General features: G+C 41.3%; 1 protein-coding gene across 3 annotated transcripts in view; it reads left to right on the top strand.

Annotated features, from left to right (window-relative positions):
- COL14A1 (collagen type XIV alpha 1 chain) overlaps positions 1-11,180 on the top strand; it is a 202,674-nt gene extending 191,494 nt beyond the window's left edge. The window contains exons 46-48 of one of the 3 annotated variants that reach the window (XM_004480742.5): positions 8,167-8,244; positions 8,981-9,133; positions 10,816-11,180. In XM_004480742.5, coding sequence (XP_004480799.1) covers positions 8,167-8,244; positions 8,981-9,133; positions 10,816-10,895 — 311 coding nt within the window. In that variant the 3' untranslated portion in view covers positions 10,896-11,180. Of the gene's footprint in view, positions 1-8,166; positions 8,245-8,980; positions 9,134-9,566; positions 10,559-10,815 lie in introns of those variants that run through there. The other 2 variants (XM_004480745.5, XM_004480744.5) reach the window with 2 other exon arrangements.
- The last annotated feature ends 9,809 nt before the right edge of the window (positions 11,181-20,989 follow it).

The following is a 20,989-nucleotide window of genomic DNA, read 5'->3' on the forward strand; positions in this document are numbered from 1 at the left end:
TTGCACGTGTGGGGCTCCCCTGTGTGGGGGACACCCCTGCGTGGCATGGTACTCCTTGCGCGCATCAGCACTGCGTGTGAGCCAGCTGCACACGGGTCAAGGAGGCCCGGGGTTTGAACCGTGGACCTCCCATGTGGTAGATGGACGCCTTAACCACTGGGCCAAGTCCGTTTCCCTCTCTAGTTTAATTTAAGAGAGAACTGAAAAAAAAAGGGAGGGGGAATTTACACTCAAATAATTTGTATTCAAATATACAAATTCTCAACAAAAGACACTAGAAATATAATGAAGTGTCACTTTTACCGAACTTATGGTTGGCACCTAGGTTGGTGTATACTCAGGAGACTTGAATCTCTGGACTGGCCATGTGCCAGCTGGGCTCTGAGCCTCAGCAGAGTTGCAACACCTACTCTCCAGTTGTTGGACTTACCCAGGTCAGCTAACAGGTAGGTGAATATGGTCAACCACCACACCAGGGAACCGAGAGAGTCTACAACTGCAAGCAGGAGAATTGCATCCATCAGCCATGTGGGATCTAAGTCCCCTCTCAATTTAGAGATGGAGTAGACATCACCATCCCAGGGTCTACAGGATGGAGCAGTAAAATATGAATTAGAGTGGATTTCTGGTACTCTACTATAGAACTATTGGGACTCTAGCCATGGAAGAAATTGTATCATTGATGTGGAGACAGTGGCCACGGTAGTTGCTGAGGGCAGGGAGAGGGAAAAAGAGATGTGATGTGGGGGCATTTTCAGGACTTGGAGTTGTCCTAAATGATATTGCAGCAACAGATGCTGGACATTATATATCCTACCATAACCCACTGAATGGACTGGGGGGAGAGTGTAAACTACAATGTAAACTATAATCCATGCAGTACAGTAGTGCTCCAAAATGTATTCACCAAATGCAATGAATGTGCCACAATGATGAAAGAGGCTGTTGATGTGGGAGGAGGTGGGGGGGGGGGGGGCGGATATAGGGAACCTCTTATATTTTTTAATGTAGCAGTTTTTGTGATCTATATATCTTTTTAAAAAAAGACAATAAAAATTTTCTAAAAAACAAACAAGCAAACAAAAAAAATAGCCTACAAATGCAGGCTGATGTAATTGAACTTTATTAAGACGAAGATAATACAAAGGAAGTGTCACCAGTGGTGTGATTTACCAAAAATAAAGAACAATTTTTAATTAGGGTCTGAACAACACACATTTACCTTCATTTACACAAGAGTTTCACTCTAAACAATTCATTGGATATTAAGAAAATTGGATTTATAGTTTAAATGAAATTCTGTTCTAGGCTCAGATGAGCAAGTGGAAATCCTGCAGGACATAGGACAATTCTTCATTGTCCAGGACAGTTAACATCCATGACCCTGCCTCCTAAGTACCAGGGCCGATCTCTAATGATTTCAGTAACCAGAAATTCCCCTACAAATATCCATAATGTCACTTGGCTTGGTACTGCCCCAATTGAGAGCCACTGTTTTGCACAACAGGAAAAAGGACACCAGAGGTACAGCCTGGTGAATGACAGGGAGAACAACCCAGCAGAAGAGAGGGGTAGACAGCGGCCTCATGACACACGATTTTATGGGTCAGGGCATCCTTCTAAAGACCAACTTCAGTTTCCATTTGTCTCTACTGGGTTCACAGTGAAGCTCTATACAGATAGCAAATACATGATTAGTATTATGCAAATGTAGATTACATTTCCCCTGCTTCTCCAGCCACATGCTCATTGGCTAACAGAGCTTTTTGTTTTCCACTTATTTCTTTTCCCTACTAGGGCCTTCTCCAGGGAAGTCTTACAAGACTGACTGTCCCCACCCCATTAGTTGATGGTGACAGTGTCTCCTCCCACACCAGTGGCTGGAAAAAGTAGAGTGGAAATGACTAGGAGTTTACCTTCTAAAGATTTTCCCTATTGGTTCCTATAAATGTTGTTCTACAATATTTAAAATACTTTGGATGCTAAGAGTACTAATTGGTTCATTATTCCTGAAGATCAAAAATAATAATCATGTTGGAATGACATATTTTGGTCAGGAGAAAATATCAAGTTTTTCTTTAAGAACTTGATGCAAAAACAGTTTCCCCCTCTTTGTTACCCAGATTCCTGGTGCCCACTTTTTTTAAAAATCCATTTTAAAGAAACTTTAGATTACATAAATATTACGTAAAAAATATAGAGGATTCCCATATGCCCCACTGCCTCCGCCTCCCACAATTTCCCACACCAATGACATCCTTCATTAGTGTGGTACATTTGTTACAATTGATGAATACATTTTCCAAAATGCTACTAAGCGTGGATTATAGTATATGTTGTATTCTACGCTGTCCTGAGCAATTTTGTAAGTTATGACAAAATATATAATGGCCTGTATCTGTCATTGCACCATCATGCAGGACAATTTCAATGTCCTGAAAATGCTCCCATATTATACCTATCCTTCACTCTCCTTCCCCGCAGAGCGTCTGGTGGCCACTGCCTTTATATCAATGATACAAGCATGTGCAGTTGTGAAGAGTGAACCTTCAAAGAACCATGGAGTCTCGATGCGTGTGGATAGGCTGTCCACCTCATCTTCTTCCTTCCTCTTTCCTCGCTCTGCTTTGCTCCACTTCCTGCCTCCCTCTCACTGCCCCCATTTAAGTTTGTCTGACTTAGAAGTCTGTCGTCGTCATGCCAAAGGACCCCTGCCTCTATTGCCTTGTCTCTCAGTAACAGATAAAAAGAAACCCTGAGACACAAAATATTCTGTTTTCTTGACCTTGACCCAGTGCATGGGTTTCTTGACCACCGGGTAGCCTGCCTGCAGGCTCACCCTCTTCTCCTGTGGCTTGTCTATGGCACTAGCAGTGTTTGTAGGTGGGGGAAGCCCACAGCCCTCCAGGATGCCTTCATTAATTCAGGTACCGGAGAACTTGGTGCTCCAACAGTTCAGGCTCCATCTTTAAGAAAAGGAGCTCAGAATTCAAAACATGAAATTAGGTACAGGATACTGAAAGAGGCCTAGGCAAGTGGGGACCACATCCAAACTCCTTCTCACGCGAAGCCGGTCTTGACCCCGCCTGGGCTAGCCTCACATTCTACCACTTTCCCACCCGCAGCCTCCCAGCGTCAGGCCAAACCAGGGCATGGCCTGTCCTTTCCCACTTCAAGCCTTTGCCCATAGGCTTCCCTTGCCTACAGCTCCCATCTACCTCTTGTTTTTGTGGCTAATGCCTGTTCTTCAAGAGTTAACTTCAGGAGACAGCTGCATGGGAAAATCTGAGTCCCCACAGATGCCTCCATTTCCTGCTCTCCTCTTCTGTCATAGCTAATCTCACACTGCATTGTAACTACTGGCTTATTCATCTTTTTTCTCTGCTATCCAGTGACTGTCAACAGGCAGGAAGGGTGTTTTTGGCTTTTGGATTCTCAGTCCTTTGTGCTGGGACTGGGCTAGTCAGTTTGTCTCAGATCCATTACCAGGCCTTTCCCCCATTACAGGGAATTGAGGTTTCCAGGCTCCCATGCCCTTGGCTTCCTGAGCAGGTTCAGCCAAGGGAGGCACTGAGAAAGACTGGAGGGTAGGAAGAGCGAAGCCAGAAGATTTCTCCCCTCACCCAACCTTGTCTCCTCCGGCAGCTCCAGTTGTGGCTGCCAGACCTCTGTGGCTCCAGCTTCCATGGAGCCACAGCTCCCTCTGCTTCTAGATCCTACCAGAAGGCCCCAGGGTTTGGGCTCTAGCCACATCGTTTCTGCCCATTGTCCCTGCACTCCTAGGGGTAACAGGGCTTCCTGCTGTTGCTAATTTATGGGCTGCCTCACCATCTTTATTTGACTTCTCAGCCCTTCCATCGGCACGTAGCCCAGTCTTTGTATTTAATTTCCTCTGCATGAAATATCTAGAATGGTTTATCTTTCCCTGGCTTAGCCCTGAATAATGCAGGCATAGTGGTTGCCAAGATGTTATAGGAAAATGGCAATAGGAGGAGAAACCCTTAGCAATCGTTTGTAAAGTTATTTTTACTTTTGAAACAACCACTTATTGTCCAACTTTGGCCCCTTCAGCTCAAAGCATGGATTTCCACGTGCTGGTATTAGACTTACAGGCCCATCATGTAGAACTAGTAGATCCTGGCAAGGTGCATAAAATGCTTATTGAATTGAGTCCAGTCAATGTGCCATCTTGTAGCTACTAATTACCTTGTACCTAGGAGGCATTCAAATAAGTTGAATGAAAAACAGACCATAGTTGTAATTCATCACTAGTGTTTTGCAGGAATTTCCCAATAACACGGCTGAAACCTTCCCCCAGAGTCTCTGTGACCTTTTTGGTAATATTATGGTGAAAACGTTATCCCGGCTTACGTATCTGCCTGGGCATAAATCCTGGAGTTCCTCAGGAGTTCAGGGATCAAGGAGTGAGCTTGCTCCTTGGAGCAGCTTTAGAGCTCAGCAGGGATGCTGAGTATGATCAGGAGCCACAGAGATGAGTAAAATCTCCTACCTCAGAGCCTACAGTGAGGAGTAAAGAAAACAGGAAACATTTAGTTCCTGTATTTCCTTTACAAACTCCTTGCCAAGAGGTCATCTAGATACTAATGCACACCAGGAAGGATTGAATGAACAAACGACTCTATGATCATCCTAAATATTCTGGTAACTAGGCAGGAAGAGTAAGCATATTTTAATCTTGGCTAAATTCTATTGTTTATAAGTTAAATCTTCATTTATATAGGCTATATTCACAAAAATAATTATAGGTACCTTAAAGCTAATTGAAGCCAATTATATTCATCTCTAAAAGACATTGGAAAGTGATGTTGCCACACAAGGAACTTGTTGAGAAAGCAGTGTCCATATAACCAGGAATGAAGAAGTACAAGCAAAACTCTAATTTAAAGAATTCAATTAGAACTCTATTGATCCTTCAAAGATCACACTTGCTTATTGTAACATGTGCCTCATCTTGGTGAAAGCATTCAGTCATCAGTCAATCTTCCAGTATTTACTCTGACGCCTATTACATGCAAGACTTTGCTTGGATCTAGAGCCATAAATAAGGCATGGCCCCTGCAGCCAACAGGCTCATAGTTCCAGGGCTATGTGGACATGTAAATAAGCAAGGCATTGAGATAAGTACTAGCAAAGGAGCCAGGGATACTGTGGAAGCAAATCATTCATTAATTTGTTTGCTTGACAATTGTGTGTCATGCTATGTGGAAGGCACCGTAGACAGTGTTGGGAATATAGCCACAAATAAGATACATAACCCTTGCCCTCTTGAACCCATCGTGGTCCTGGTAGTGGAGAAGCTTGAATAGAGGAAGAACACCTGCAGTGGGTCTTGAAGCATGAGTGGGCGCTATGGAGGCAGGCAAGGAGGGAGAGAGTGTTAGAGATGGGGGCAAAATCCCACTTGCTCAAGAGTTACATGAGTCTCCTTAGCTCTGGGCCATCCTACAGCACCAAGCAGCCCACCCAGGGTCCTCACAAATGAGATTTATGAGGGAAAGTGTCAAGAAGCCCTTATGATGGGTAGTGACTACGTTATGTCTGTAGAGAAGACTCTCTGCCCAGGTTCCACTGCCTCTGGCCTCTCATGGAAAGTCACATGCTGATGCTGAAGCTTTAGGATACATGACTTCCCCCCTTTTAATCAGGTTTACCAGAAATATATCCAGATCTGTTTTTAGAAGTCTCGCATCTCTAGGCTGAGCCTTGAATTTATACCTTCATCTTAGGTACTTAAATATTGGCTTTTAACAGGATTTTTTCATCTCCAAAAAAGATCTACAGCAGAGTTCCATTGCCATGACTGTGAATATTCCTTCAGTTGGAGAACAGGAGTACATTAACAAATATTGATTTCTCTATTATTAGACTTCATAGAGTTTAGAACATAGAATAAAGGATAATACAATCTAAAATCCCCGGTTAATATGAGTTGTGTCTTTAAAAGTTTTTTTTCATTCCCCTTTAGGCATTTTTGAGGGGCTGGTATATTTTCATTAGATCTTTCCTCTATAATCTTGATTTTTCTATCTACGCAACTAGAAATTTGTAACAACCAAATTGTGTACCCTTCCCCAATCTTCCCCACCCTGCTCTCTGAACGAATAAATGAAGGATAAGTAAGGAAATGTTGATTGGGGCTTAGGATCCGTTCCTGGATGTGGTGTTCAGCCTCAACTCCTGTCTTCTGCTTGTGGAGAGTCACACACCAGGAACCCATACTGCTCACATGGACCTTTCGGCCCCATGAGGTCCGAAGGGCCTCTGAGTCACTGCACAGTTAATTGTGAGCAGCCTGGTGTTAGTCACCGTGTATTTTACTGTGTCATAATTAAAAATTAGTGGTTCGCAGTGGGGAAAGTGACTCCAACCCCAACAGGAGAAAAGACATTTTCCACTAAATTCCCAGACGCACGCTAAGGCGCAGGCATCAGCAAGTGAAGGAGCATGACCAACTAAGAAGGACTGCCTCCCAGCTGCTAAACTGATACCCAATAAGTAGACTTACTCGGGGTAAGTCTCTGTACCCCGGGTTTCTGTATTAACAACTTGATTAGCAAGCGAGTGTTAAATGTTGATTGCTCAGTTAGTTGTGTGCTTTTTAAACTCAAGAGAGAAGATTGTATTTTTACTTTTGAGCAATCACTCTCTTCCTTATCAATTCCTATGAGAAGAGTGAGGTCCTAAATGGGGGTCACAGGTACACCCAGTTGTTATTAGATCTTTCCTCTATAATCTTGACATACCCGTTATCATTGTGATGCTGTTTTTTTGTGAGCTCAGATAACACCACCATGCCCAGGGAAGTAGGCATGGGTGCTGGGAAGCATGGCAGTGGCTGACCAGCCTGGATGACCACTGCTGAAGAGGAAGGGCTTAAAGATGCTCCGTGTGCCTTGAGCCTGAGAGGTGATTCTGAGGATCACAGTAGATTTCAAACCTTCAAAGCCAGAGACAATTATTACTTTTTAAAAACTGTTAATTGCTCATCAGTCTTTTCTGTACAACTACTTACAGGCAAACACTCTCGCAAAATCATTCATTTCAAAAGTTATCAACCAAGATGTGAAAAGTGATTGTTTTTGAGTATTAGAATGCCTGCAAATTAGATCTTCTAACCTGGCCACAGTTTTACAATAAAGGGGAAAAAGTTACTTGTCATTAAAATGAAATGAAATGTCATTAAAATGAAATGTAATTACAGATTAAAATTGTAAATGAAAATATTTAAAATCACTCACATGCTTGCTACCTATCAAACTGGCTATTTTCATTTACTTATGTTCCTTTCTCGACCTTGCCAACTTGTACATAATTTCTCAGTAGCTTGTATTAATACTTAAACAGAGCTGCAGTTCTGCATTCTGCTATTTCAAAGCATTGTTTCACATGAAAAATGTGATTCATGGTAGCCCCTGCCCTAGGCCAGTAAAATTCTATCTCAGAATGAATGGGTCTCCAAATCATGTGCTCTCACCTGTCAAGTAATCTTATGATAGGACCTGTTTAGACAATGAGGTGTCAGAGTATATGCTGCTCTGTGGGTTTTACCTGTGAAAATGTATAGCTTGCTAATAGCCTCGTAAATTATTTGGAATGAGAAGTCTGCTGGATGGAAAAGAAACACGAATAGGTTTTGATTTTTATGTGGCTGAATCAGGCCAAATCAAACACAGACTTTCCCGAAGCTTCCAAGTTTTTAATGGAAACTCATGCTCTTCAGAACATTGCTGCTTAATTATAATTCATGCCTTTTGCAGATTCGTTACAGGGTGGACCAAAAGGAAAATGTTAGAAGTGTTCACTTGTGATTTCTATTGTGTTACTTGTGGAGTGCCAACTGCATACGTCGAACAGCCTGGTGTGTGCACAGACACAGGCCATATCCTGGCAGGCTGAACCACTTCAGTAGAAAAGAGAAAGATAAACTTGCAATGTAGCAAATACTGACTGCACTCTCAGTTACACAACCAGTCTTCTATATGTGGTTTTGCATAATCCACCAGTATCAGAATTTAATTTAAAAGTCCCGTGGTAACCCCAAACCAACCCACTTCCTTGTCTTCATAAAAGAGGAACTTTTGAACCCAGAAAAATTGTACTATCCAAATTTCATTCTAACGGGAACTTTTTTTCTTTTTAAAACAGGACTAACTGGTGTCAAGGGAGAAAAAGGAAATCCAGGAATTGGAAGCCAAGGTCCAAGAGGTCCCCCTGGGCCAGCAGGTAAATTATTCTACCTAACAAAAATATGTAAGATGTAAATCCTGACTCTTTATCTTTATATTCACTGATGTATGAGGTGAGAAAAATGGCCATATTACATTGTTATATCTTCTGGAGTAACTGTTTTTCTCATCCATTTTATTGGGAGGCCAATTTGTTAGTAACCATCCTCTCAATAAACAAACCCAAAGGTTATAGTTCATCTGGGATCTTTTTGATTAAATGAGTTAGGATAGGATAGGCAATGCTGTAGTAACAAATAAATCCAGAATTCCTGTACTGATTAAAACTGTTGACCTCCAGGGGAACGGATGATTACACACACACAAACTTCAACCTCATAATCTTGTTAGAATACTTGTGCAAATCAACACTGATTTACAGCCTCATAACATTAAAGTAAATTAGTCTCAGTCTAACAACAGTGTGTGTCTATGCACGTCCATACATTGCCTTTATAAAGAACTCACAAAAGCTCCATAAAGAAAACAAGGTTGTGCGTAGTATGCTTGTGTCCCTTCAGTATGCAAGAGCTAATATAAAGGAATACATTTTACTTCCCAGTTTCTTGTACTGATTGCTGTATGATCTTCTGCCCAGAAATTCCAGTTTGGAAAAAGAGCTCAATGAGTAAAGATGAACAGGTTATTCTAATGAGCAAGATGTGTAATGTTGTTTCTTAAAACACCCTGTTGAGATTAAAGGACAATTGTTTCCATCTGTGGGTACTTCTTAGGCCCTTCAGGGGAGAGTCGGCCTGGCAGCCCTGGACCTCCCGGCTCTCCTGGACCAAGGGGTCCACCAGGTCACCTGGGGGTGCCTGGGCCCCAAGGTCCGTCTGGCCAGCCTGGATACTGTGACCCCTCTTCGTGTTCTGCCTTCGTGGGAGGTGAGTTTCAGCCTTCACGTGGGCTTTCAGTGATGTTTACTCTAGTTAGTACCATAATGGAAAGAGGGTGCTAGATCGAGGAGACAGTATGGGAAGGAAGCAGAGCATGAACTACTCACCACCTTAAATTATCCAGATGTGTCTTCCATGAAGTACACATTTGAGGCTATCCTTTCACAAAATCCTAAATAGCAGTGCATGTAAGTCTTCCTTGCTTATAGATGATGATCCACATGGACCTTGTATTTGGTCATTGGGAAACATAGTTGGGCATTCTGTTGGGTGCCCATTCTATGTTACTGCTGTGGCCATGATTTCCTATTACTTTTACTCTTGTTTGCGGGAAACCTCAAACGCAGAACTTTGCGCATAATTGGGAAGGCCCTTAGATTCTTTTGTGTGACCTCCTGCCTACCTACCACATGCATTTTAGGTGACCAAGAATAGTTTTAAGAAGAAATGAAAGGGATCAGGCTGTCCTTGCCTCATCACTAACCTCTGGATTGAGAATCAAAAAGATCATGCTTCCTAAAAACATCTGCAGTCTGCATGCTATTACAAGGCTGGCATGCTGTGCAATGGGACATTTTCTGACATCATCGCTCTTGGAAGCATCAGGAGTTCAGAGACTGCTACCGGCAATCAACTTAGTCTTTGAATTTAAAATTTCGGCTTCAGGAGAAATATAACCTTAGTTGCTAGAGGAACTTGTCAAAGTTTTGCTGATATTTTTTTCTCTGTTCATCTTTTCCCTCCCTGTTCTCTCAACTCCCTCGTCCCTTGTTAAGATCTGATCCCTTACAACGATTACCAGCACTGAAGTGGATATCCTCCACTCTGATAATATTGGCCTGGGTATTTGGCTATGGATACAGAACTGTCCTGTTGACCACCACCACCAAGCCCCTGCCCCTAACAATGGGCACTCCACTTCCCTGCCTCACCTGCTTCCCTGCCTGCCCACCTTCACACCTCTTGCCCCTCCCGCTCCAAATAGGATGCCGCGATCATATTGGCACTTAACCCCGTGAAATGTGTCAATTGTAATAGAAACTATCTCATGCCAGCCTGGATAAAGGTATATTATTGTGTACCAAGAATTTATCTCAAACTCCCCCATCTGAAGGCTCAGTAATAAAGTTACTTAAATGTGACTTCTCTTCTCTCTGATGCCCACACAAAACTGATGGGCATCTTTCTCCCTGACTACCCTACTATCCAACCCTTCCCGATCACGCTCTCTCCCTGTCACAGTCCCTCTCCCATCACACTCCCTCTCCCATCACGCTACCTCCCAGATCACTACACCCCCCCCCCTCCTGTGATGGACTTGTAACATCAGATACGTTTTTAAAATTTATTTTTCTTTCATAATTCTACTGAGTTTTCAGGGTTTCTTTTGTAAATAAAAGATATAATATTTAATCAGTTGGCTGTGATTCTAATTTTCTAACAATTTCTGCAACATTACCTGTCCCTTCCTCCATTTACTAACTGTCTGAAACCTCATGCAGAAAGTGGAAGCCACATGGTGGGTTGAGGTGGATGCAGCTTTCTACCCAAGCAGGATATCTCTGTAGTTTAATGACCAAATCTACATCTCTAAGGACTCATAAGGGGAAAATAATCAATTTGCGGTTCCTGGGTCCCATCAAGTCCCCACCCCCACTCTTCCTCTCTAGCTCCCCGACCTGATCAACCAGAATTCACCCCTGTCCAAGATGAGCTGGAAGCCATGGAACTGTGGGGCCCAGGGAGCTGAAGGCCTCAGGAGAAATTTGAGGATCTACCACACGGACTCTTAAGGAATTGTTTTCAAGATGAATGTTGTTACATGGTTTGTATACTACCTTTGGGGGGGGGTCTCATCTCGGCAGCCTAAATCTCCTCCATGGAAAATGTTAATATTTTGGTGGTTATTAAAAAAAAATTCCCCATCGTCAATGACACCACAGAATTGATTTCACTTTGTTGTTTTAATGGCATGCCAGATTTTTAATGTTTTCAGAAAACAGGGATTGGAAATAAAAATTTTTTTTTAAATGAACCCGGGAATCTTTTCTTTGTTCAGTGAAGTCAAAACTCAAAATGCAACATGATAGACACGATTGTATTCAGGGGGGATTGGGTCCCAGTAGAAAAGAGGTTCAAAGGGATTAAAAGATAATGCCATTTACCCCTGCCCCCTGTGGGAATGGCATTATTGGAGAAATTACCTCTTGATTAACTGATACATTTCTTGATAACTGGTTTTACCCATACCCAAGAATAAGTGCTATAATGACCTTTCTGAATTTGGTGATTTAAAAAATAGATTTGATCTTTAAGTGCTTTTTGACTTTTGCAAAATAGTGACTTTCCATTGGCTTCTCATGCAAAAAGGTACAATTTTGAAGACAGTTTCTCCTGCGGTATATTCTATGGCTTGCCTATTCTTATCTATATGGATTATTTTGTACATGCAGATAAGTTATTGCAAACCTATTTCCATTCTGTTTTGTATGCAAATAAAAATTTAAAATAACATTGGATTTTTAAAAAATTGTTTTCCTAAATATCACCATAAGCTTTAGTAGACTCAGCTGAGTTCCAATCAGAAAAAAGTTGCCTTCCTTTAGGCAAATACTCAAAAACTTCCCTACATTCATTCATTCTGAAGGGAGTAGGAAGCTTAAAGAAAAAGCAGTTTACCTGGGCCTAAGAGCCTGGAAGAATTTTATCATTTCTTTATATCCCATTGTGCAAAGGCATGACAGATATTGAATAAATGTTTTACTAATGGTTAACCATAGAGTCCATCTGCCAGTGGTATTGAGAAAAGCCTGGGAAATCCTACAAGGCAGAGAGTACATGAGGTTGGACCTAAGCAAATAGACTTACTCCTAAATTACCATTGGCTCACCAAGGTAAAATCTAGATATTTGAGAAAGATTGGGGCTCTACTATTTGCCTGTTGAAAATGGAAATGAAGGAGAACCATAAATGGAAAATATGCTACTTCCTCTGTGTCACCTCCCTAGTAACGGCTATTTTTAAAAAGTAGTGGTGGGATCATTTACAACCAAAACTGGATTACTCCCAGGTAAGAACAGGTTTATTAGAAGAATGGTGTCTGTCTGATAACCAGGTTCTCTGACCCACTGACCTCCACAGAGCCTTTTGAACTTTTTGATTCCCCTGATATAAATCCCTATCCTAAAGATTCAAATAGCAGGGTCTACCTGTGTGCCTTTAGCATTCCAGCCAAATGGTTTTTTGACGCCCCTACAGGAAATGAGAGAAGACAGTGAGCGGGAACCAAGTGCAGTTCCCCCTTGTTTATGGCTTAAGATTCTTCACATAGAAAGCAGGCACAAGGCCAACCAAGACAGCCTGACCATCACCTGAGAGCTCTCCTCCCCCTTAACCGACTGGATAATGGGATTAGTCACGTCAGGACTATGGGTTTGATATTTCTGGCTATGACATTTAGAAAATCATACAGAGAAGGATATTCTTTCTGTTTGGCCCTTGGAAACAAGTAATGTACCACCATGTCACTCAGAAGACCCTCAGAGTTTGTTGTAAATGGTGAAGTATAAACTGCTTGAGCCTCTAATCCATTCACGTCATTCTTGAGTTGTGCAAATATACTTGGTTTTGATTCTACTTCGTGATCAAAATGTATTTATTTAAGCTACAGAAAGGTTTCATTAGTTTGGAATGTGTCATCACTTGGATCCAGTATATCAGCTTTGTTGAGTGAAATGGTCAGAATAAAAGGTGTAACTCAGACTCAGGATTTTTATGTTTATAATACATTACCTTGAAATAAAAGCTGGTTTTTTAATTGCATTTTTAGTGGCTTATCTGTTTCGGCAGGGAATTTTATCTAATTTATGTAATATAAATTATATCTTAACTTATACTATACACCATGTTTCTGAAAGTAGTAAAGCATCATTTCATTTAAAATACATTATTCTTCAAATTTTTCATCACTTTTCTTAGCTCTCCATTTCTTTTGGGAATACGCGTTGAGTTTAGTAAAAAGGAAAATATGGCTTTATTGCCAAAAGTCCTCATTTACTTCCAGAACAACCCTCCCTCCCTTCATTCTTTTTACCTCCTGGACCACTGTCTTTCCATAACACATATTATATGCTTGCTGTATGCCAGGAATGTTTCAGTTCTGAGGCTAAAACCCTGACCAAGAGAGATGTGGTTTGTTATGGAACTTCTTCTCTAATGCTGGAGAAAGATAGGAAACAACCGAACCAATAAGCAAAATTAATTACAAATTGTGATAAATAATATGAGAGATACAGAAAAGATGTTGGTACAAGGAATCATGGAAGAGGTGACTTCTCTGTGAGGGGATAGCATTTTAAGTTGAGACTTGGAGAAGAGGAAAGGTGTGGGGGGAGAATCCCAAGCCCAGGGTTTGTCAAGTACAAAGGCCCTTTGTTGGGAAAGTGCTCATCTTGTTCAGGGAATGAAAAGAAAGCCAGGATGGCAGCTGATATAAGGCTGGAGACCAAGGCAACCATGGCTGACTGCACAAAGTGAATCATTGGGATTTTATTTTAAATTCAGTGAGAAACAATCGAGGGGTTTTCAGCAGAGGAGTGACACATCTGGCATACGTTTTAAGTTAGTGAGGGGGTAATTGCTTTTTCATTGAGCCATCTTGATAAACCTGTTCTAAAGTGGTCATTGAGGAGTTACTAAAGTCCAGGCCTGCTCTGAGTGCTTTAAAGTTGTATCAGTTAGGTTGGGGTAGGCTAAACTATGGTAACAACAATCCCTAATGTTGCAGGAGCCTAGCAGAACACAAGTCTATTTCTCACACAATGGAACAGAGCACTGCTCTCCATGTCTCAACTCAGTATCCATCCCCACTGCTCCTGTCTTGTACACATCCATATAAACATGTCCTTCCATGATTGCCACAGCAAGAGAAGAGAGAGCATGGGCAATCATCTCCTCAAGCTTCCTTCGGAAGCGACAAATGCTATTCCCATTCAATTTCATTGGCCTAAGCAAATCATATGACCACACTGCTCTTCATAGAAGTGGAGAAGTACAGTCTTCTCATGGGCAAGAAAACAGTAGAGAACCAGAAATATTGATGAGAAACAATAAAAGCTACCACTTTTATTTTAAACAGATGTTTTAACTCATCTGATCCTCATAGCAACTCAAGAGCAAATTCACTATAATCCACACTTTACCAGTGAGGAAACTAAAGCACACAAAAGCTCTGATTTGCCCAAGGTCATACAACTAGAATTTAGACCTAGGCATTCTGGCTCAAATTATGCCATTTTAACCAGTAGACTTTTCTACCTCACATATTAGTGATTCTTAAACTTTAGTGACACAAACATCCCTTGGTAAGGTTGGGCTAATTGAAAATGTGGATTTCTAGACCCTGAGGAATCTCCCCAAATTCTGTTTCAGTAGTCTGAGTTGGGAGCTAGATATCTGTAATTTCACCCTGCCCCTCAGGTGATCCTGATGCAGAAATCAGTGGACCACAGCTTGTGAAACATTATTTTGAGGTCATTCTGGTTGCGTGGTTGAGAATGGACTGGAGGGGATAATCCTGGATGAGAAAACATTAGATACATTGTTGTAACGGTCAAGTGAAAAATGTTGGAAGACTGAACTAACCTAATGGAATTGACAGGACTTGTTAAACAACTAGAAATAGAGACAAAGAAGAGGAACATATCTGGGATAACCCAAGTTTTGGCATAGGAAAGTGGGTGGATGGAGATACCTTTATGCTCCTGGGAATTACATATTTTGGGCAAGGAAGCTTGTGACTTTGGTATAGGAGCTAGGCAAGTTGGAGCTCAGGAGAGAAATCCGGGCTAGAGATAAATTTGAAAGTCATCAGCAAGCAGGTAGAATTTTTTTCATTCTTTAAAAAAAATTTTTTTATTTTTAAAGAGCTTTAGATTACATAAATGTTACAGTGAAAATATAGGGGATTCACATATACCGCACTCCCTCCACCCTCCCTCACTTTTCACCATTAACAGCATTTTTCATTAATGTAGTATATTTATTACAATTGATGAACACATATTAAAGCATTGCTACTAACCATGGTCTGTAGTTTACATTATGGTTTACACTTTGTGCTGCACAATTGTATAGGTTTTGACAAAATGCATAATGGCCTGTATCCGTCATTGCAATATCACGCAGAACAATTCCAGTGTCCTAAAAATGTCCCATATTACACCTATTCTTCCTTCTCCCTTCCCTAAGAATCTCTGGTAACTACTGCCTTTATATATATGTTACAAATTCTTCCATTACTAGAAAAAATAATAAGTCAACTTTAACCCATAGTTGCATTCTCCATTATGTTCTGTTGTTGTTGTTGTTTTGTTTGTTTTTAGGTATTGGGGCTGGGGACTGAACCCGGGACCTCATATGTGGGAAGCAGGAGCTCAACCACTGACCCATATTGGCTCCTCTGAGTTGGTTTTTTTGTTCGTTTGCTTATTGTTTGGTATTTTGTTTTTAGGAGGTGCCAGAGACTGAACCCAGGACCTCCCATGTGGGAAACAGGTGCTCAACTGCTTCAGCAACATCTGTTCCCTCCTCCCCTCTTATGTTTGTTCATTCCTCACTCTTACGATTTTGGGATGGTGATACCCACTCTGCTTCCAATTAAGTGGGGCTTAGATTCCATGAGGATCTAAGATGGATGGAACTGTCTTGCTTGAAGTTATAGATACTCTCTGTTTTGGGGGAATCATCCTTTTGTTGTTCTGTGTGAGTCCAATGACCTGGAGAGTAGGTATTGGCTGCAACTCTGTTGAGATTCAGGACTCAACTGGCATATGAACAGACCAAAGATTTAACAATCTGGGACACATATTTAATAGGTATAGTGCTAATTACAGGTTCAAATAAACAGGGCAAAAGAGCTATGTGTAGGAAAATTATAAATGGGTCTTAACTCCAATATATTGGGGACTTAGGTTATCATATATTCCAAGGTAAGGCCCACTGACAGGGTGTTGAATTCCTGGTGTTGTCTGCCCTGCCTATAGTGTCTAGATATCTCTAAAGCCCTCAGGAGCACCCTGTGGAGGCACTGTTTACTGTGGAGTCAGGGAGATCCTCCTGAGACATGCATAAGTGTAACCTCTAGAATAACCTCCTGACTTGTGTTGAAATCTTTTAGCCATAAAAACTCATTTGTATTTAATATTTCCCCCTTTGGGTCAAGGTTTTTTTCCAAATGCCTCGCTAGTTGGCACTTGGAAAGAAACCCTCATTATCAGGGAGGCTCATCCCTGGGATTCATGGCCCATGCCAGGGGGCAGGTAGTGAGTTTATATGCTGAGTTTGGCTTAGAGAGAGGCCATATTTGGGCAACAAGGAGGATTTCAGGAGGTAACTCTTAGGCAATATATAATACTAGGCTTTGTTTCAATTTCACAAGAATGAGGTTCATAAGTACATGCATAAATATCAAGGGCCTGGTGTATCAGTCTGTCCTCTTTTGCTAGGCACTGCCCAAGGACTCTAGGGATTCTTGCCACTCTGTTAAAGACTGTAGTAGGACTCCCCAGGATGGGAATTCTACATTGTTTTGGTTATTGTGTGGGTTTCCACCCACTGAGACAACACCCCATGACCACTTGAACACATTCATATTCTGTAGAGACATGCCCCAGGTGCACCTCTCCCCACACATCCCCTCATCACTGACATCCCACACCAGTGATCATCCCTTGCCACAGTTATGATCCTTCTGCAATCCAAAACCTCCCCCAAAACAAAGCCAAAAATAATAAAAAACTAAAATAAAAATTAAAATAAGAAAGCTAATAAAATACAAAAAAATTTTTTGCATTGTGTCTTTCATCACTTTACCATCTGATATCTTTTATGTACAGTGGCGATATCTCCTGCATATTCCTCCAATGTCTTTTTTTTTTCTTCAATTTATTTTCAAAGAAGCTCTAGGTTACAGAAAAGTCACATAGAAAATATAGGGAATTCCCATAAACCCCACCCCCTCCTCCTCTCACATTTTCCCCTATTGGTAATATTTTACACAACTACAGTACATTTGTGCAATTGATGAACAAATACTGAAGCATTGCTACTAACCATGGTCAATGGTTTGCATTATGGATTATATTTTGCACCATACACGTTTATAGGTTTTTTGACAAAATTTATAATGGCCTGTATCTGTTGTTGCAGGATTATACAGAACAACTCCAATGCCCTAAAAATGCTCTATGTTTGATCTGTTCTATTCTTCCCTCCCACTCCCCTCGGGATCTATGGTAACCACTAAGTTTCAATTTTTGAAGAATAAGGTTCATAGTTACATGCCTTATTATTGAAGAGTTTACATACTGGTCTGTTTTCTTTTATTAGGCGCTGCTTATGTTTTAGAGAGATACTTGCCCATCTGTTTGAGAATATATCAGGACTCCCCAGGATGGGAGTTCAATATTTTCTTGTTTATTGCCTGAGTCTTGACCCACTGAGATAATACCTTATTGCAAGAGAAATATTTTCATATTGCATGAAACATGCCCCACGTGTGCCCTATTCCACATATACCCCCACCCCTGATGCCCTGTATATGTAACCCTTCCCTGCCAATTTGCTAAAATATCATTTCCACCATTGTAGTTTTAAGTACAGAACTGCAAATCCCCAGTTTACCTGTGCCTTCCTCCAGGCTTCCCCCGTAGTTCCATGGATGGTCCAGCCCAACCTCCCCCCACCCTATTCAACCTCACATTCTAGCGCCATCAACCCCAATCACATCACTGTACTTCTATCACTCCCATCCACTGCCAAACCACCTCCTCCATCTTATTATAGGTTTTGCCCATATTGAGCATTGGCTTACCACACTCTACTCCCTTTCTCTCTCCTGACAACCTGTCTTCCAGACTCTAGCTCTGTGAGTCTGATCAATTTGCTTAGGTCATATCATCGAGGTCATATAATATTCGTCGTTCAGTGACTGGCTTCACTCAACATAAGGTCTTCAAGGTTTATCCATGTTTTCCGCTGTGTCAATATTTCATTCTTTCTTACAGATGAGTAATATTTAATTGTGTGTATTTACCACAATTTGCTCACCCATTCATTTGTTGATGGACACTTGGGTTCCTTCCAACTTCTGGCAATAGTGAATAATGGTGCTATGAATATTGGTGTGCATATATCACTTCGTGTCCCTGCTTTCTTTTGTGTATATATCCAACAGTGGGATTGCTGGATCATGTGGTAGTACTATAGTTAGCTTCTCAAGGAACCACGAAACTGTCCTCCACAATGGCTGCACCATTCTACATTCCCACCAACAGTGGATAAGGGTTCCCTTTCCTCCACATCCTCTCCAACACTTGTAGTCCTCTGTTTATTTAAAGGCTTCCAGTCTAATGAGTGTGAGATGGTATCTCATTGTATTTTTGGTTTTCATTTCCCTAACAGCTAGTGATATTGAGCATCTTTCCATGCTCTTTTTAGCCTTTTGTATTTATTCTTTGAAAAAGTGTCTATTCAAATCTCTTGCTCATTTTTTAAAATGTGTTGTCTTTTTATTTTCAAAATGCAGGATTTCTTTATATATGCTGGATATTAGGCCCTTACTGGATAAATGGTTACCAAATATATTCTCCCATTGAGTAGGCTGCCTTTTCACTTTCTTGATAAACTCTTTTGAAGTGCAAAAGTTTTTTTAATTTTGAGGAGGTCCCGTTCATCTGTTTTTTCTTTCCATGCTTACACTTTGGGTATAAAGTTTATGAAACCATTTCCTACTACAAGATCTCATAGATGCTTCCTACATTATCTTCTAGAAGCTTTATGGTCTTGGCTCTTATTTTTAGGTCTTTGATCTATCCTGAGTTAATTTTTGTATAGGGCGTGAGATGGTGATCCTCTCTATTCTTTTGGACATGGATATCCAGCTCTCCCAGCGCCATTTGTTGAAGAGGCCATTTTGTCCCAGTTGACTGGTCTCAGTGGTCTTGCCAAATATCAGTGGACCTTATAAGCAAGAGTCAATATCAGAACTCTCAATTTGGTTCCATTAGCAGGCAGAATTTAAAGGAATATATGTAATCACATGGGTAGTGCTATCCCTTTTTCATTGTTCTTTCTACAAATTATATTTTCCTTTTTGATTAAATATGTTTAGATATATCTTTCAACTAAACATTCTCCAAACCACTAGTTGTAAAACCTCTAATGCAGGCTCTTTCATGTTTCTGAACCTTTGACATGCTTTGGCTTCCCTTTGGAGACTGCTTTTTCTCCACCCCACCCCTAGTTATATCACCTACTTGAAATCATTCTCAATCTTCCAGACTCAACGTAGGCTCCGCGTCCTGTGTGAAGCCTCCCTTGAACTCCACCATGAACTCTTGTACAACCATGACATTATAGTCCCCTTTTGTAGTTAATTCTTTGCTCTGTACTCCCATACTAGGTATGTGCTTGCTTTAAGAGGTCTCAGAATGCCCACAGAATGCTTGGTACTTGACACTGCTCAATAAATGTTTGTAGAATACTATGAAAAAGGATCTCATCTCAGCATGAGGTTTATTTATAATCTGAGCCAAATCACATGCTCTAGCTACAGAGGCTATTCCCTAGCTATATAGTAGACAATTTGGGAGACAGGATCAGTGCTTAGATACAAATGATCAACCTCTGTAGAAGCTTGAAAGTTTCAGTCTATTAAATGTTCCAGAATGTGATGTAGGTATTTAAATATTCTCTGCCTATGATTTATTTGTTCCTCCATCTGTCCATGTTTCTATCCATCCATTCGTTAAATTTTCATTAGCATCTGCCATGTTTTCAGCCATAAAATGGAGTATTGGAAAGGTATAGGTGAATAAGATAATGTCGCAGCCACCAAGGAGCTCCCTAACTCTGCTCTCAGTAGAAGCAGGGAAGGTAGTTTGGGACAGACTGTGGAAGATCTTATGTGATGTGCTAAGGGGTTCAGATTTCTGCCTCAAGGTAACAGGAAGTCAGTGAATGTTTATAAGCAGATGAGTAAACCGATTTCAGGCTTACCACCTTGGGCACAATTTTGGTATAGGGTACAAGACTGAGGAGGAAATAGACATTTAATGAAGACTGCCTGTGTGCTGGCTTCTTTTCTGGGCATTTTGTATTAAGGTGATTTTCACAAGTTAAGGTAGCTATTCCCTTTTAAAAATGATGGAACTTTCAAGGTAATCAACGTCCAATGTCACACACATACACTGTAGAGGCAAAGCAGGGATTCTAACTCTGATTGGTTTGCTTCCATAGCTTGTGAACCTTTACTTGTATAGATCATGCTGCCTGTTGCAAAGGTTCAGATGCTGATTGAGGGCCTGGATCACAGCCATGCAATGAGGAAGATGAGGAAGTCAGGTTTTAGTACTATTGCATGAGTATTATAGGCAGAACTTGATGAATAATGAGATGTAGGATGGTGGCAGGTGGAAGTTGAAGACACCTCCAAGACAAGACCTCAAGTCTCAAACACTGCAGGAATAATAATCTCGCTAATGGACAGAGAAAGTCAAGGAAGGAGAGTGAATGATTTTAGAATGACATAGCTTTGAGTTCTTCTGCCTTCCCCAGAGTAAGTGAGTAAGTACAGGGAAGCGGATTTGGCCCAATGGATAGGGTTCAAACCCAGGGCCTCCTGACCCGTGTGATGAGCTGGCCCACCTGCAGCCCTGATGTGTACAAGGATTACTGTGCCACGCAGGGGTGTCCCCCACGTAGGGGAGACCCACGTGCAAGGAGTGTGCCCCATAAGGAGAGCCGCCCAGTGCAAAAAAAGTGCAGCCCACCCAGGAGTGGCGC

Source organism: Dasypus novemcinctus, chromosome 14 (assembly GCF_030445035.2).
Source record: "Dasypus novemcinctus isolate mDasNov1 chromosome 14, mDasNov1.1.hap2, whole genome shotgun sequence".
NCBI classification, from domain to species: Eukaryota; Metazoa; Chordata; class Mammalia; order Cingulata; family Dasypodidae; genus Dasypus; species Dasypus novemcinctus.